Below are 18,958 nucleotides of genomic sequence, written 5' to 3'. Positions count from 1 at the left end.
CCCCAACACGCACAACAACTCACGACCCGTGCCAGGTCCCGTGCCATCAGCCAACAAACTAAGTACTGGACATCTGATTAACCATCACCTGTCTATTCCTTCCTTGTTTTAAAGAAACTACTCTTGCTATTATGTTTTTAATGTTTATATGCACAGCTTTCAGGTACACCAGTAGTGAAATTTCTCAGTAGTAAAGGCTGCTTCACTGCATGCACACCAAACCAAACCACAACTCCATTATACTATATTATGCTACAGCTTACAGCCAGGAAAGTGATGAACAAGCAGAATGAAACACATTTAGGCCTTTTTTCCACAGGTAAAGACATATAGCACAGATGGTGAATGCTGACAAATAAATGTTTTTTGCACTACTGTCTCTATTGAGTACAATTAAATCAAACTTCTACTGATGAACAAAAAATAAACATACATAGTATTTGTTTTACTATGGACCTTGTGCTTCAGCGGGAACAGCAAACTCTCCAATATGCACAAATGTTTAAATCAATTGCATTTCCTACAATAATTCACTTCCTATGAACAGTTTACCTTCACCAAACAATGATGCTGCTGCTTCAGAAACAGTATAATGAGGTCACTTTCATTACGGTAAGTTCAGTTAAATTTTAACACAACAGGGATTTAGCTTTACCTTCATGTGGAGTGGTGCTTCGCTTTGTGATGTTTACTGCCTATTTCAATATATTTGCATTGCTTATTAATGTGCTTCTGATGAGTGAAGATGATGACATTGAAAATTTAATGTAAAAGCCATGATAACATCTGGAGGTACCAATATAATAAACTACCTGTATGTGGCAGGAGGTACAACTAAACCTATGCCCAGGCAAACATGTGATACACACAGTATTAGCAGGCAGATACATGGCAGGATTTTTTGTTTTCCCTTTTTGAGGCAAATGCCTAGATTTAAAGAATACTGACATAAAAATTGTCTCTTTGAGGACACCTCTAACCCCCAGATTTCTAAGTCCCTCCACGGCAGCATAATTTAACAACTATTTCAGTTTTAGTGAAATAACAGTGTTTACTTTGGTTACCTGAAACTAAGAAGGGAAACATAAGTTGCTACAACATAGTGAATCATAGAGGACAGAAACACATGGAAGATTAAAACACAGAATTATGGAAAAATTGTTGAAGTGCTTTCTTCAGAGCAAATCAAAAGCGGAATTTACTGAGCAACAGCTCAGCAGCAACGGAACTAATCAAAGCGTCAGTTTTGGTAGCTCTGTATTTTGTACATAAGGGTATCACACAGTATGGCACGCCAGACCATAAAGGGAAAGACTTACGTCCTTTACCTCAGTGAAAGTATGAATTTGTATAATGACCTTAGCCTCAGTGGCTAAGGTATTTTCTTCTGTGAAGCTTAGGAGGTCTCCCCCCGCTCCCTCCAACCTGCAGAATTTCCTTGTCATTAAGGCTTTGTTCAAATTTGGTTGATATTGGCTGACTCACTAAATTTACTTGAGGAGATGGACAAATTGGCAGCACAACTGCATAAAACTGATTGCCCCACAAAACAGACTCCAATTGCTATGTAATTTTTATAGAATTTTAAGAGATCATTTTCAGCTCCTGGTTTTCCCAGTGTATCTTATCAGGTGTTCACCTGCTTGCAGAACCAAAACACGCTTTTTAAACTAGCCACTCAACTTTCCCTCTTTGGAGACAAAAAAAAAATCAAACCTGATCTGATTTTTCCTTTTGCCTTTTTTTTTTTTTTGCTTTCTCAGACATAATTCAACTGAAGTTAGAGCTGTATCAATATAAAATTGAAGATAGGCTCCTGTAAACGATGGAAGAATTTACCTTAAGCTAACAATTAAGAACACGAAATGAAATTCTCTCATGGCAACTCCTGTGTTTTGGTATGTCATATCATGAACCCAACTGATTTCAAATGGACAAAAAAATGCACTGTGTTTCCATAGAAACATGTTAGATGAGGATATATACTAAACAGTGGTCTCAGTGAACTGAACTGCATTGCAGAAACGTGCCTTTGAAATACATTTCAAAGACAAATGAAAAAGATTTTAAAAGCAGGACCTTGTTTCAACATTTTTTTTCAAATACTAATGAATTCAATAAAACACACAGATAACCAGAACCTTGACCAAATGTCAATGCACTTACTAGTAACATAAGGGTGAAGCAGCTTGTCAGCATAAATCTTGATGTAAATTTGGAAGCAAATAGCTCATTCTGCTCTGAAACACGCTTAAGGAGTTTGGTTTTCTTTCTTAAAAAATACATCTTGAATTGACTAAGACAAATTTCAGGTATGTCATTGCAAATATTGTCCCTAGGAGTTCAACTTACTTTGAGTCAAGATGATTTTGCACTCTAGAAGCTACTTTTTATGTACGTGTAACTTAATTGAGCTAACTCTGCAAAGTGGCAGAGTACATATAAAATCTAATCCCTCTGTGAGACATTACCAAAAATTCTAAACGCTGTCCCAATCTTTGCTCTCCTTAAAGGCAAAAGGAAATTTGCCTTTATTTAGTCTTTGAACTTCAACACTGTTCAATGAAAAGGGTATGAAACTGTAGCTGATGAGATGTCTTCTCCTTAGTGCCAAGAAAAATCCTGACACTAAAGCAGTATTTATCTAATAGCATATGACTCAAAAGAATTTTAAAGTACAGTCTTAATGCATCTCTGAAACATAAATAATATTCAGAGTATTTCTGAAAGGTTTATAACAGTCCGGGATTTTTTTTCTGCAACTAAGTACTAGACACATTTCTGCATGAGTCGTTAGGCATATATGCACATATACACAAATACAATGGAAAATAATTCAGTGTTAAACACTAGCTGCACTCAACCCACTGCATGTACAATACAGAAGCATAAGAACATTCTTCCCTGTTACAGATGTAATAATACAAAGTGAGAAATCACTGAAGAGCTAAGAGCAGAGCATTACATACAGAATATATGCACGTACACATAAACTATAACCTTTGTTAGAAAATTAAGCAAAGAACAGGAAAACCTAATGAGATTAAATGTACTCATAAATTTTACTTGCAAGGTTAGAGATCAGTGGTAGACTATTCTTTTTTAATTATTATTTATATAGCATTAAACCGTATTAGCTCCACAGAATATTGGAAATTGTATCAATTAAAGAGAAATAAATTAAAAAATTTATAACTCATTAGCAATCAGGATATAACTTATCAGTATTTTACATTAGTGAGTCCTTTACTTGACATAGAAATAAACAAGTACCTACCCTGATCCAAAATCTCTTTCTCTTCTTTTTTTGCCTGCTGCAGCAAAGAACTTCTATCACTATCCTTGGTTTCTGAAAAATAGGTTTAGGATATGATGTTATCCTCTGCATGTGAAGGGAATTGAGTATCTCCCTACTGGGGAAAAAATGCCCCTCTATAATCAACATTTCGTATTTTTATCTATCCATAGTAGTTGTACCAAACAATGCAGCAGTAACAGAACTGGAATAAAAAGTTAAGATTTGTACTTCGAACACAGAAACAGAAATAAACACAATAAACACAGAAATAAAAGATGTGCATAGAAATAAACAAGCACATACCCTGATCCAAAATCTCTTCCTCTTCTTTTTTGGCCTGCTGCAGCAAGGAACTTGTATCACTATCCTTGGTTTCTGAAAAAGGGGTTTTATGATATGATGTTAACCTCTGCATGTGAAGGCAATTGAGTACCTCCCTACTGGGGAAAAAAATGCCCTTCTGGAATGAACATATCCATTCTAGGTTTACCAAACAATGCAGCAGTAAGATTACTTCTGTATAATACTGTTGCTGCAGCTTATATGACTACTAATGTTCAATGTAAACATCCAATTCCTTCCATAAGGCAGTGGGATCAAAAAAGCTATGGAAATGTTATGATTCAGTTTTGTAGGAAATAGACAGAAGATAAGGCAAACATTAAAAAATTGTTAATATAAAGTTTACCACAGAAAAAGAGGCCAATCTTTAGGGTACACAGCTTACACAGCTATAAAAATCTTGGAAGTTACAAGTCAACATTAGGAAGAAATGGACAAAAGACTATGGCACACATTTCCACCAAAATGAACAGTGGAGTCCCATAAAGGTTTATTAGTTAGCAATTTGAATTTTATGCAGAATTGCATTACCTCTTTATGAGAATTTTGCATATCAAAACAACACAGGGAAACACATCAGTGAGCATAAGACGACTTGAATAAAATGGATTACAAGTATTTCTCACCTTCGTGATGCCCATGTGTCATCTTCAGCATGTCAGACTTGATAGGAATAGGAATATTTGCCTCCTGTGGAATATTTCTGAACATCTCAGGGTTTGCATTCTGAGTGCAGGTCATATATGAGACAGCATGCTTGGCTTCCATATAGTACATAATGTAAAAATTACACATTTCATCATTGGCTGTACCCCTACACAACACAGAAAAGAAGATGTGGCACTTAAAAAAAAAGGACCTGAATATAGCTGTTATTTAAGTCATTCTACTTGTTTATTAGAATATTAAAAAGTAGCAATGAAATGTTTAGATGTCCCACACTAAAACACATAATACCTTCACTGCAGGGAATACCAAAAGTTTTTTTTGGTTTATACTGAAGAATACCACTTTGCACACGCTCCCCATGTACCTCAGAAATTCCTAACAATTTTGTTTTGATTCTACAGAAAATTGCATCACCTATTTAAACTGCTCTTCCTTCTCATTTCCCCAGTATATTCCACATAGTCCACACTGTGTGATTAACTATGCACATGGTCTGATGAAATATGACAGAACTGCATAATTCATTACATCACTATTCATACACTGTCAGTCTTGGGCAAATGTAATTTGAAATTGTTGCAAATAACATTTATGTTTGATTTCAGTGGCTATCTTTTATGACAAATCTTCCCCCTGCCCCCATGTTCAAGTGTATCTGTTTCTTATCCAATCACACTGGTTCTAAAGCAGTAAAACTTAATTTCATTACATATTAAAACACCATAAGTATCTCTTAAAGAGAATATAGCACTGTCATCTTGAGAATAACTTGTTTGTAAGCTTCTGTAACAAAAACATGACTGCAAGGGGAATGATTAAACACTAGCAAAACACAGTTCTTTGATAAATGTTGTGCATATATTTGAAACAGAAGAGGCTCTTCTGTACTGATACGTAATCCTGTCTTCAACAGAAAAAACAGCTGGTGCAAGGAAGATTTTTTTCTGAAAAATATTACTTTGTGAAGCAGACCACGCAAGGCCTTTTTACAACTATGATCTGTTCCAGTTTTTATCTCTACCGTATAAGGTGACACCTTTTATTTAGAGCTAGAATCCCGACAATGGAATAAACTGGGACTTTTAAAAAAAGTTCCCAAAATACAGGGTTTTACATTGAGATTTTTTTAATTAACTTTCACAATTAACCAGTGAGCCACACTCATAAAAGAGATACAGGGGTGGTCTATTAGCTGTTTGCAAAAGACGTCAGCGCTGACTTTTCCAGCAGCATCCTGCAGCATTCATTTATTCACCATAGCAACAATAATGACACAAGCCGGACGGGAGACAAGGGGAACACAGGAGAAGAGACTGTTTCAAAAGGGGAGTTGGTATTTTTCCATGCATTGAAAGTTTAGCATCCCTCAGAGACCACAAAAATGAGGCTCTGACTAGGTAAGCTCTGCTTAGGCTCTTACAAAGCATTAACTTCACTGTTGGACCTCCAATATCTGTCACTGTAATTGCTTCATCTTTGAAACTCCAACAGAAAAGGAGATGTGGAAACCACATGAAACCTGGTTCACCTGACACGTTACTGTGTCTAAGCATTTGTGGTGGTTTAATTCCAGGTGGCAACTAAGTACCACACAGGCCCTCACTCCCCCCAGTCCTGCCCACCTCAGAGTGGGATGAAGTAAAACTTGTAGTAAAGTATAATAATACTAAATAAGAATAAATAAATAACACTGAATAATAGTAATACTAAAAATACTACTACTAATATTCATAAATAACATGTTATTTTTACTATATATTTATATGTGACATAACAATTATATACACATAATAAAAATAATAAAATACTAATTATAATAATAACAATAACGATAACTGTAATGAAAGGACAGATACTTTTCCTATTGAAAGCATACTAGTCCATTGAAAGAAAATACCCTAATTGTCCTAAGACTGCTTCTTAAACTGTAAGGATTATTCAGCAAACAGGAACTACTTTTGCAAGTTCCAGAAATGTGACAGAAACTTTTTGAACTTGCGAATAAAAGATCAACAATTAAATTAAGGTTTTAGATATTTTTTTTTATGTTAGAACCTTTGTAAAAACCTCTTCTCAACTCATTTTGCCTCAGCTGTTACTCATCAGTATTTTAACTATTCACTGCAAGGCCATAAATCCATGTTGAATCCCTAACCCTCTATGAGATACAATCTTAGGGGGCTCGGTGCACTAGAATTTCTTTCCTTGGGATGCTGCAACACGTACTCCCAGAGTGGAGAGATTTCTGCAGGGTATCTTCATATCTCTACATATGCAATAAATTACAGTTCAAAGAGCCAGAGACAGTTAAGAGAGTATTAATATTACATCTATTTTAAAGCTGTATTTGTCAACTTGATCTTATAGGGCTGCATCTGCCACCTGCAGCTGAATAGCATCACTGACTAACACCGTTCAGATTTTCCTTTTTATCATTATTATTAATTTCTGGTTTGACTGTTCTTCATAAAAGCCTGTACATTTTTATACTGAAAAAAGCTAACTGGTGTATTGGTCTAAATTTTTAAGGTTATATTTTACAACAGGTCAAACTATCAGAATTTTATAAGCTTCTATAAACTTTCTTTCTAGAATAAAGCAGAGAAATTGGGAAGCTTTATTATTTCACTATAAACAGACAATAATGTCACCTTATTAAAATGTATTTTCTAGAATTGATATTCTCTATCCTTTTCTAAGTGCAGATCAGCCCAACATCTCAGTAAGGTGTTTGGCAGCAAAGCTTCACTGCAGAAATGTTCTGAACACTTCAGCGAAGTGAATATTCACGTAGAGTAAAGTCAATGAACATTGTGTAGAGTTAAATCTTGAATGGACTAGAAACAAAACAGAACATTCTGGCAGAAAATATGTCTTAGAATTACCTTGGAAGAAGACATGAAACAAACACATTTCTTCATAGAACCAATATCCTGGAAAAACACAGTCAGGAAATGGAGCAAACGGACAAAATTTACCCTATATGTGTCTCTGTAGTTCTGCCTTCCCCACTGAACACACATCTGGCTGCCAGGATATCATCATAGCTCACATCTACTGGATGTTCTACTGGGTAGAAAGCCTGAAAGACAGAATGATTCACCACAATCAGTGGAAGTGTTTCATATCATTTACATCAATATGCACTGATGAGAATGACAGTGATACCCACATGAAATGGTTTTTGCATCATAATCTAATTGTGATAATAATACTTAGCAACGTTCACTCCCAATGGCACCACAACACGTACCACTGGAAACACCAGGACGCAGATTCGTGGGCACACGATTTCCAATCCAGCTTCTCAGTTTTGAATAAAGATAATTAAAATTTGCAGTTAGAATTAGAAAAAACAACCAACCTGTGGTAGTTGTGGACTCTGTCTACCAATCAATGTCCATTGACCGTTTCTCACTCTGTATCCACTAACTACTTTACCTGTAAGATACCAATATGCACGTGAACATGAGACATAAACATGTTGCAGTGTCAGCATTTTTCTGTTAAGTATTTGATACTCCTATGTTGAAACAAAATTCTTACCTAGTCTGTGTGTATGAACTCTGTAGGCAAAAAGGTGCATTGGAAACCTTTTGTAATGGCAGGCAATGTCTGCATCAACCACTGTTAAAATATGACAGCAATAAACAATGACAAACACATCATTTATCAAACAGAGAAAAGTTAAATTACTGTACTCATTCAGTGTGGTTTACAAAGAGTATACCTACACTGGACAACAGACAACTTCAAAAGATAATAGATAACATCTTATATTTCTGCAGAGTCTATCTCAAGACATCTGCAAATAAAACCCAATAAAATATAATAAAGGTCAATTGAAAATTACTTTCTGTGATGACGTACATACAAAATTGGGCTGAAAGCCAGAAGTATTTTTTCCAGTGTACACTACTGATATTTCACAAAATAAAGTAATACATTTGCTTACACACTATGTTGAGGGACACTTAAAATAAACATGTAAACTTTCAGGGGAAAATTAAAATAAACTGATATAATTCTAAACTAATAAAATTTACAGTGAAGGCTTGATTTTAAAGGCCCAGACTTAGAGGTCTAGGGTTAGACACAGACTTTGGAAAGGAAGTGTTGTACAGTGTTTGAAAACTAGTACTTGTGTTAGGTGCAGTACCTATTGCTACTGCTAAGGAAGAGCCTACAGAAAAATCCCTTTGCTGATGCCTCTCTGAGAGGTGTCTGCATGTCTCCTTTTCTAACAAACCTCATGCTCTACTTAAGAATTGTAAATATGACTGAATGTGAGAAGGCAGCTATCAACAGGGACAGAATGTTTGTCTGTCCCTTTGATCAAAGATTTTGGAGGGTGTTGGAGTATTAATTTGATATGTTTTCATATTAAAGGGCAAAATATGTGAAGTTTCAATTCAGATTTAAAAATGTTTCAAGTTTCTGAGTTCACTAAACAGTTGGAGTCAGCTGAGCATTTGACCACCTCAATCCTATTTAGGCAGCTAACTGTAAATGGGACAAATGGTGTTCTCAGCTATCTAATTTAAAATTGTGGTATAACAGAGGAAAATGTAAAGTCAGTGTTCAACTTCCTTAAAACAGAACATTGCATGGTAGCCTGAAGAAGGGATACTGGGAGTATCCAAGCTGAATTTCACATAAAATCCACTGAGTAGGATTCTGAATCGAAACTGTTAGGAACTTTCTTTTACAATGTTTTTTCCAGCATTTTGACCTTTTAACCGATCAGGAACATAGGAATAAAATTCTTAAACAGCAGCTCCTTACTGGTAGAAATTCATTCATTAAAACTGAACTCTTAATAGAATCACAAGTATCATGGATGACAAATACAGATGAAGAAGAGTCCAAAATATTTTATGGCTTTCTAGGAGGGAAAGAAGGAACTGGAAAATAGGTAGAGACTTTTTTGCAAAACTTTAAGATGAAAGTAAATCAAAGAAATACTCTTAGAAACCTTAGAATCTTCAAAGTTGCACAGATCATTATTGTGTTTCTCCAGCATTGATTGCCTTTATTGATGTAGTCATCAGGAAATATGATACAATCTTCAACATAATTATTTTTCCATAATTTGTTTAATTAAGTAACTAATTTGTCCATCTAGAATTCAGGAAGTCTCTACTAGATTTTCTTCTGCAATAAGTAATAAAAATAAATCAGATGTTGAAATTATATAATCCCTTTGTAGAACAATGACTCACCTTTCTCGCCTGGTGGTATGACAGTGTTCACAGACATCATTAGATACATTCCAGCAATCAAAGGCTGCCTGCAATTCAAAACCCAAGCTCTGGTAAACAAGTCCTCTGTAAAACACAACTGCAAGTGACACGATATGCAATACCATTTAACATCACTAATGTCTAAATGTCGAATTACATCTGAAACAGGTCTGCTGAGAAAGAAGCTGTTATACAGCACCTCCTCCTCCCTCCTTTTTTCATACAGTGCTACAATTCTTAAAGCATTTTTTGCAAAGTATGTGAAATAGGACAAAACTATCATCTATGTAACTGCTGTTCTTGTCGCAGATTTCTAAATATGATGCTCTTAAACTGGATTAGCTCAGTACTGATAGCACCACTTTGTCAAGTTTCTTAGCAGAAATTAAATCTTTTGCCAACAGATATCATACGACTTCAAAATTCTTAATATTGTGAAGTATGTATTTTTTTTATTTCACATGTTTTCAAAGGAATCCATACCTTCTATTCTGATGAAAATAATAATAGGTATTTTTAAAGATACTCACTTTTGATGTGTCAGATGTAAAGTTACACCAGAGCAGTCCTTGTGTTTATCTGTACAAATCATGAAACAGTTTAATAATTAGCAACTGAAGCCATGCAAATTATTGCATATTATTAAGATTCTTTCACGGTGTAAAAAATATCAGAACAAGTTATAATCTTATTGTTTGCAGTGAAACCTTCGTACTATGTAAACATTACTCAAATTGCACAAACCTGAACATCACAGTACTGCATTTGTAGCAAAATCCTAATACAGAGCAAAACTGTGGTGGATGAAAACCTGACTGCTTTTTTTGACAGTAGAAATTCTGGATCTTCATGAACTAGCATCTGGGAGGTGAAACACTATCATGTTTAAAACAACAGAAAAAGCTGTTTAGCTTCAAACATAACTGTATTTTGATAAGAGTTAGAAAAATGAAAGATTTGTAAAAAGTGATATTAGCCATTAATAATGCAGCTGCCAGAAATCCTTGTAATAAAGTCAAGAGGTGAACTTAAGATAGCAATACAGACAGTGATTCTGTTTAACACTGGATATCCCAGAAGGTGAGTAAAAATAGCTATTTTATTTGTTAATGTACTGTATCTTCATTACCTTATATGTTTGACGTTTTAATATAAAGATAAAATTGTCTGTGTAGTTACTCAATTTTAGTTGCTCATCTGGGAGTTCAATCTTTGTTCTTTTTTAAGGAAGTTTATTTTTCTTATGTTTATAACAATAACAGCTGTAGTTAGAAGATGGGTCTAATTCCAAAGGAAGTAAACAGAAAATTCTGAAAAAATATCCTCTAACAGTATATGCTTCAGACCAGAAGGAGAACAGAGCAGCTTTGGATCTGCTGACAAGTGGTTACTTCAGAGAATCTTTCCTCCCACCAATAGCTAGATTCCAAACTGAAAAAAGTAGTATATTTGAACAGAAGCAAGGATAATGATCAGATTGGGACAAAACAGGGAGACTTTACTGATTAAAAAGTGTCAGTTTAGTTTTTAAAAAATTAGTTATTTCAGTCACACACCATCTCACTATTAAGGGCTCTGTTTTTTACTCACCTTTGATAGTAGAATTTACTAGAATTTGTTTTCAATATGTTCACAATGCAGAGGTATAAATTGATACATGTGTTATGGATGTGAATTAGTTGCTAACACAATGTCACTAGGCTCATCATTATGGCATCTGCAAATTCTCAGCTACTTGACCTCTGTGCATCTCACAAACACCTCTGGATTTAAAAATCTGAATCAGTAAACCTTTGAAAATAACAATAAAAAGGGAGTCTTCACTATCCACAGAAAAGCAAAGCTACAACAGTAGCTCTTTCATCAAGATCTCCTACTACTTTAGTTGTATTGAATAGGTGTCATGTAAGAACATGCACTAGTTTTCAATCACAGATAATAAATGTTTCTTTCAAATTGCCAAATTAAGAATCCAAAAGCACCAGAAGGACTAAGCTATTAGGACAGAAGTAGGGGAATGGTTGGAAAATATTCAAGAGAAAGAGAAATTCAATTCTTTGTCAGTGGTTTTAGAAGAAGTTCAAGATATGTCTATACTGTTCATCCTCTACTCTTCACTGTAGGAAGCTTCACTTACAATTTCAATATCTCTATGGTTGCTACAAAGTTCTTTGTGAAGTCTCTTTTGCCCCACCCTCCTTGTTTCAAACTAAATTTTTGTACTAAATTTTTGGCTATTCACGTAATACAGGTGATGCTGCAGAACTCAGTTTTCATAAGTTTAACATTGTTAGAAAGTCTGCACTATATCAATTTCAATGAAAATTGGAAAATGCTTGCTTCCTCTCAGAATATTATCATTTGAAGTAATAAAATTAGAAGAATTAAAATGCAATCAGTAGTTTTGTGTCTCTCAGTTTTGGAATTTTAGTTGAAAATATCACCATCCGGTCTTTTGAAGACTGCTGCAAAAACTATCCCAAAAAAATAAAACCAAACCTGTCATGTGCCAAATATGAGTCATGTTTGAAAAATTTAACCTTTACTATGTCATAGTGCCTCTTTTAAAAATAGCACAGCAGGAAGAAGGAAAGAACTTCAATATATTTCAGTTTGGCAATATTACGGTATTTTAACACTATTTACATTTTCAGACTATGAAAGAGATTTTATTCAGTATTTTCATCTAATTAGAGCAATTTCAAAATGAAGCAAAGATAATGGTAAAGTTGTGGTTGTTACTATACAAGGCAACCATTTAAAGCAGTATCAGGAGAAACACAAATCAACTTGTGGCACAAGTATTTGATCTGCAGTGCTGTTTTAAGAGTAAAATAACAGATGGATACTTTGGTCTAGAGTTTTAAGGAATTCCTACAGCGATTTATTATTTTGTTTGTAGTTATATTTAGCCATAAATTGGCTAAACATTTTTCTAACAACTACAGAATGGAAATGATGTTTTCTTGTTTCTCCTTCCCTACAGCTTTGAAATACTCAAAGGTCTGAACCCTCCACCCAAGAATGCTGACTACAGTGAGGTCATGTCAGTTCTCAGGGCTAATCCTTTTCAAGCTTCACTGTCTGACCTAAGCAAAAATACATTTAAACAATGCACAAACCAAACAACTAGCATCTCTTTTGCGATCTGTCAGTCCAGCCTAACTCCTTTGATTTCTTTGTTTCAGATATTCAGTACACATGCACTGCTCTGGGACAAAGAAGCTACTACTTACTATTTGCCATATGGCAAAAACTGGAAAATGCATTTTTATATAAGTCAGAAACAGGTTCAAATGAATGCAAACCGTCCATGCAGAATTTCCAACTCAAATGAAACCAGAAGTTGTGCTTATGACTGCCTTTGTGTTGTGTCCAAATATAACACAATCGTATTATATATTTCCAGCTTTTATGTATCTACGTCACACAAAATCGACAGTGCATGTTAAAATGGCTTCAGATTTTAAATATATCCTTTTAAAAATGGTACATGACACATTGTAATGGTCACTCCAAGTTTAACTGCCAATAAATGTTTAAATTAGTTAAAAAGAATCACCTATGCTACTCCTGTTTATAATGTTTTCTAGGAGAAATATCTCAAATACTAGAAATACTCAACAGTTTGTCAAATGAAATACTCATACGTGAAGGCAAATTATCCTGAAGAGAAACACTCTCATTCTGTAAGCTGATTTTGACAGGACTTGCAATACAAGTCTGACAAGCTTCCTGCTAAATCTGTCTATCCAGATCAACAATCCTGAACTCTTTAATTACATGCACGATAATCTGCCACAGATATTGAGACTTCCATGGCTTCCTAGATGCTTAAAATTATATGGTTGGGTTTTTTTTTACTCATAGAAACAAACACTCTTCAAAACCTACTTTTTTTGCACTCTGGGTACACAGATTATAAATCACTGAGCACGGCTCAAACTATTTATTCAGCTTCTTCATTATTCTATTTCTAATATTTCACAGGAACAGTATAGCACTCACACATGGTGACTAGAATACTTAAAAGCTTTCACTGTAACAGAGTGGCACTTTTTATGAAGCTCCAAACCCCTTGTTATTTCAAAGTCAGCCTTTGATTTGTACCAGAATCTCCCCATACAGTCTCAGAATTGGCTTTGCCTCACTAAAGATTAGAAGTAGCCTCAAAGGTAAGCACAACCTCTGAGCAAGGCAATTCCAAAGCTAATGCCCACAAGGAAGTAACTTTGGTAAAGTTATATTTAAAAAGCAAAGACATGCAGCACAAAAATGAACTTGAAGTCTTGGTAAAGAATGAGACAAATTCAGTACGTTGCATTCAATACTGATAGCTAGTGTAATATACATAAAAGAAAACTAGCTCAATTTGTTTTTTTCATGGAAGTGAAGGTGCTTGCAATTGCCAATCTGTTCACTCATCCAAAATCAATTCAGTAAAATTCTTTTTAGAAGTCTAGTAACATGTAGAATGAAACTCTACCTTTATTCAATTTGTGAAAAACAAAATGCAAACAGTCTCCCCACGCACATTTTCACAACTTACTTTCCAAATAGAAAGGTAACTAACAATTGCTGAAACTGACTCAATGTAATTTTCTAATAGTTGAATACCTCGTAAGGGTCACAGATGATTGATTTGCTAAGAGGATATCATAATATGTCATAGCCATGAATATCTGTGAATATGCACAATTAATTTTATTCAACACTAGGATATTCAAAAGAATATCAAAGAGAAGCACACTGAATCTAATGCTCAAAATAAGGCTACAACTCAAGGGCAATGTACAAATCACAGACTTATGAAGAAACAGATATTTTTAAGATATCTGCCAGCTTGATGGCCCACAATAATTACTCTCCCCAACCAAAAAAAACCAAAACCTAACCCAACACAAAGAACCACACACACTCTGCACAAAAGCAGGTACATCTATGTTAGTATATGTAATGTGGGTATCATAATTCTTGTATGGAATGATAGCAGGGAAAAATAAATCTATCCTCATGGAAAAAAAAATGGGAGTTAGAGAAGGAGCTGAGAATGCAAATGTTGTTCCTTGCGCAAGAAAGAGAGAGAACAAGAAAGGGAATGAAGGAAGAGCCAGAGTTGAACAAAAATCAAATAATTCCCCATAAGTTTGCTCCAAGCATCTGACAAAAATTATGAATTGCTTCAAAGAATGCAATACTTGCACACATAAAATTAACACAATGTGAAAACCTTCCACAGAGACTAAGTTAAAAGACATTATTGATAACTTCTAAACAGTTTGATTCTTGAGGATAACAACCAAATTCTCACATGTGCTGGAAAGACTAAGATAATAGCACGGCAGACAAATTTCTGACAACTTTTTATTTGTTACATAACTGTATCCACTAACAGCCATAACTCCAAACAAAAATAATTTTTGCTATTGCAATATAAGAAGTGAAGAAAATAAAGAAATTAATGTTTTTCTAAGATGGCTCTTTGCACATATCCCATTTTTTTGTAGAATGTATTTTTGGTTTTCCAGCTTATTTTTTAATATGTCCATTTTACACAAGGTACAATAGGCTTTATTTTGATATCTGAGCATAAAGTGCATACCTAAATAAGAATTTTTAGCTCAGGATTAAAGCTAAGAAGGGATGGAAAGGAGAATGAGTTTAACACCTGGTTAATGAAATGAAGAAATATTCTTTTTAGAAAGAGTGGAACATGAGAGTGGACAGATTTTAACTATTGCATTTTTCCCCCAAAAACGGATAGGAACTCATGCTCGTTACTTTTTGAAATGACACTAGTATCACCCCCTACTAGTATCACCCCCTACATCATAGTCCTATCAGTTCACACTTCCTAAACTTTCATAATTTTGCAGGCTTACATCTATGACATTTCTAAGTCCTGCAAGATATTCTAGGCAAAAAATAAGGGTGACTACTGCAGGGGGGGCGTTTCAGGGGTATAAAATTATGTCTTAATTTCAGATGATAATTCATTTCACTGTAGTTTCTCTAAGTGTGCAAGTGGATTTTTTGAGTAGAAGCTTTGACCAAAAAGTGAAGTTATTAATAAAAATTTCCGAATACATTCTCAACTAATACGCAATGAAGACTACTGGTCTCATTTGTTTCTTCTTCTTAATAACTACATACTCATATATTATAATTAAGAGTGAAAATGAACAGTGAGAACTCTCACTGTCCCCAAGCAATAATGAAGAGCAGGCTCTCAATAAATATGCTCTCTTTAGAGATTTGTGACTTTAATTATTCAGGATTTTAGCAGGCAGAGAATCCCATGGGCTGTAAGGGTCCCTCATGAACTTCCTCATGAAAATCAATTCTTTCAACTTCAGTTGTGCATATTTGCATATATACTTCATGGGACAAGTGACTGGGACAAGTGACTGATACACCAGATAGTTGTGCTGCCATCCAGAGGGACCTGGACAGGCTGGAGAAAGGGGTTGACAAGAACCTAATGAAATTCAATGAGTAGAAGTACAAAGTCCTGCACCTGGGGGGGTACAGCCCCAGGAACCAGCACAGTCTGGGGGCTGCCCAGCTGGGAAGCAGTTTGGCAGCATAGGCCTTGGAGGTCACCAAAGTGACCATGAGGCAGTAGTGTGCCCTTGCTGCACCGGCAAATGGTATGGTGGGCTGCATTAGCCAAAGTATTGCCAGCAGGTTGGCAGAGGTGATCCTCTCTACTCCTCCCTGGTGAGGCCACATCTGGAACACTGTCCAATGCTGGGCTCACCAGTACAAGAGAGACATGGAGAGAGTCCAGCAAAGAGCTATGAAGTGATGAAGAGACTGGAGCATCTCTGCTGTGAGGAAAGGATAAGAGAGCTGGGACTGTTCAAGCTGCAGAGAGGGTGCAAAGAAGCAGAAGTCAGCTCTTCTCAGAGGTGCCCAATGACAGGACCACAGATGATGGGCACACACTGAAACACAGGAGGTTCCCTCTGCACATCAGGAAACAGTTTTCACTGTGCAGATGCCTGAAGAGTGGCAGAGGTTGCCCTGAGGAAGTTGGGGTGTCTCTGCCCTTGAAGATGCCTGGACATGGCCCTGGGCAACAGGCTGTAGGTGGCCCTGCTTCAGCAGGGTGGGGATGGACCAGATGTCTCCCAGAGGTCTGTTCCAACCTCAATCATTCTGTGCTTCTGTGAAGCACTCAATTACAACAATAAGCATATTGCCATGCTTGAAATAAGTGCTTCATCCTTAAAAAAAAAAAAAAGAAAAAAAAAGTGACACTGGCTCCACAAGTTATATTTCTTCCAAATACAGATACTGTGACTGACTGGACGGTGTACATAATCTTTTCACCATCTACTCAAGTAAGGGATAGGTTAAGGATGTTCACAGCTATTTGTTTCAACTTTATCAAAGAGAACACTGAATTATATATGGAAACCCCAAGTTTCTCCCCACACTTAGAATTATTAATCTGATTCTTCATTACTTGATGTCATCTGTTCTACATTTTGAAAAAAATGTGTTCACCTTTCAAACATTTATGGATAAATCAAATTCATAAAGTCAAGTTAATATACAAACTGTATTACAAATATGCCCACTGATCTTTACCTTTGTAAATGGCACTAACAGAAAAATTGTTCTCTACATGTAATGCAAATATTTTGATGCTGCAGCTGATACAACTTACAGAACAAATTTCCAAAACACATACCTCTAAATGCACTAATATCTCCATAGTGTACCTGGAGCACAAAATATCTGCCACCTGTTTCTCCTCCAACTCTGAATCCAACACCTAAGAGAAGGAAAATGCATTGTTTTCAGAAACAATAAAATATAAGATGGTTCACCATCGCCAACCATATAAAAAGCACAAAGCACTATAATAGCTAGGAGATGGGGTAGAAAATTTCACTGAGACACCAATAAAGAAAACTTTGTCCTGAAATCCAGGCACACCAGCACAACACGTGTTCCCAGATTAGGAAGCAGGACCTTAACTTAGTTATTAATGAATAGATACCTGCTTTATGCACTGAATTCTCTCAATCAAAGGATATTAATATAGATTCCATAAATATATATATATATATACATATATATTTATATATATATATAAACACTATTAAACAAATTAAAAATAAAAATTAAGTTTTGCCATTCATGTACGATTTGGTAGAACTTTCATTTCTCATGCAACCTGTACATGATACAAACTGATTAACACTGACTTATTAAGAAGACATTGAGAATGATAAGATAAAAAGATCTGTAGTAAAATATTTTGACATGTAAATTAATATTGCATGCAGAAAAAATCTTGAGTAAATAATGCAGCTATGTTACTTGTTGACAGAAGCAAGCACAGGCACAGAAGACAATAGAGAAGTTTAAAATAAGTTGAAATAATGAAATTGCAAAATATCGCCATCACCAAAAGGAACTTCTCTAAACCAATTCTACAATGAACACTCTCCATAAGAAGCAGAGAAAGTAATTTTTTCATATTCGGTCAGAGAATCCCACAGTAACAGGCAAAGCCTATTTATAAATGGGACTGCAGCCTCTCTGTGCAAAAGTGAGGTCACTTTATGAATACTTCCCACAAACCTTGTATTTTTGGGCAGCTTAGAAACAAGAAGAGTATTACTCGCTGGGTTTTAACAGCAAAGTTTCCATATAATCCTCCAAGAACCAGACTTCCACAGAACCCTCCAAGTAACAATTTTTTAAATTGACATTCTGATAACCAAGTCAAGTAACATTCATGTTGATAAGTGTATGAATAGATTACTAAAAATCAACATTTTTATGATACTGTGCACTGCTCCTGGTTATGAAAATAGGCAGTAAAAGACTAAATTAAAAACTTCTAGAATTCAAGGTATTTTCAGACTGAGGCTATACAGATATTTCTAGGACCTTTAGTGGTTATTAAAGAACAGCTTCTTCCTGTTTTCCAGACATACCACTCCAAGTAGCTTTAAAAGTTTTGATTTAATTCAGCAGAGTAGTTATCATACAAGAAAACTGGTATATAAGCATGTTGCTCAACTGCATCAAAGCATTAAGAAATGCAAAACACATTACACTGTACAGTATATTTAAGACACAGAAAAAATTCAATTGAACTTGCTTGTGCTTTTCCAAACACATAAAAATATTTTAGTACAGTTTGTGTGCCAATAAAGATACATAAATAGTAACCTTCCAGTAACACATAGTAGGAAATACAAGATAAATGCTATATAAAAATAAACATTATATCATGACAGTTATCTCTCCCTCAGCCTTTCCTCCCCCTACAGAAACCCATAATGTTATAGCAAACAGAATGACAAAACCCCTCAAGCACATTAGCTAGCATAATAAATGTCATACTTTTTGAGTCTCATGTCTATAGTTTCCATCAACTAGA

The 18,958-nt window shown here is 35.2% G+C and overlaps 1 protein-coding gene and 1 long non-coding RNA gene across 11 annotated transcripts in view; both read right to left on the bottom strand.

Annotated features, from left to right (window-relative positions):
- LOC113961155 overlaps nt 1–1,816 on the bottom strand; it is a 10,657-nt gene extending 8,841 nt beyond the window's left edge. Inside the window, exon 1 of the long non-coding RNA XR_003532217.1 lies at nt 1,717–1,816. This is a non-coding gene — a long non-coding RNA (uncharacterized LOC113961155). The remainder of the gene's footprint in view (nt 1–1,716) is intronic.
- PAM (peptidylglycine alpha-amidating monooxygenase) overlaps nt 1–18,958 on the bottom strand; it is a 128,727-nt gene that overhangs the window by 35,893 nt on the left and 73,876 nt on the right. For 7 of the 10 annotated variants that reach the window (XM_027671227.1, XM_027671228.1, XM_027671231.1 and 4 more), the window contains exons 7-15: nt 17,252–17,335; nt 10,083–10,131; nt 9,532–9,599; nt 7,856–7,936; nt 7,674–7,750; nt 7,288–7,391; nt 4,267–4,454; nt 3,602–3,673; nt 3,278–3,349 (exon numbers count right to left, since the gene is read on the bottom strand). In XM_027671227.1, coding sequence (XP_027527028.1) covers nt 3,278–3,349; nt 3,602–3,673; nt 4,267–4,454; nt 7,288–7,391; nt 7,674–7,750; nt 7,856–7,936; nt 9,532–9,599; nt 10,083–10,131; nt 17,252–17,335 — 795 coding nt within the window. The remainder of the gene's footprint in view (nt 1–3,277; nt 3,350–3,601; nt 3,674–4,266; nt 4,455–7,287; nt 7,392–7,673; nt 7,751–7,855; nt 7,937–9,531; nt 9,600–10,082; nt 10,132–17,251; nt 17,336–18,958) is intronic. The other 3 variants (XM_027671232.1, XM_027671233.1, XM_027671235.1) reach the window with 1 other exon arrangement.

Source organism: Neopelma chrysocephalum, unplaced genomic scaffold (genome assembly GCF_003984885.1).
Source record: "Neopelma chrysocephalum unplaced genomic scaffold, ASM398488v2 Primary Assembly neopelma1_97065, whole genome shotgun sequence".
Lineage (NCBI taxonomy): Eukaryota > Metazoa > Chordata > Aves > Passeriformes > Pipridae > Neopelma > Neopelma chrysocephalum.
The sequence above is the reverse complement of the archived record's forward strand: the minus strand, read 5'-3'. Positions and strand labels throughout refer to the sequence as shown.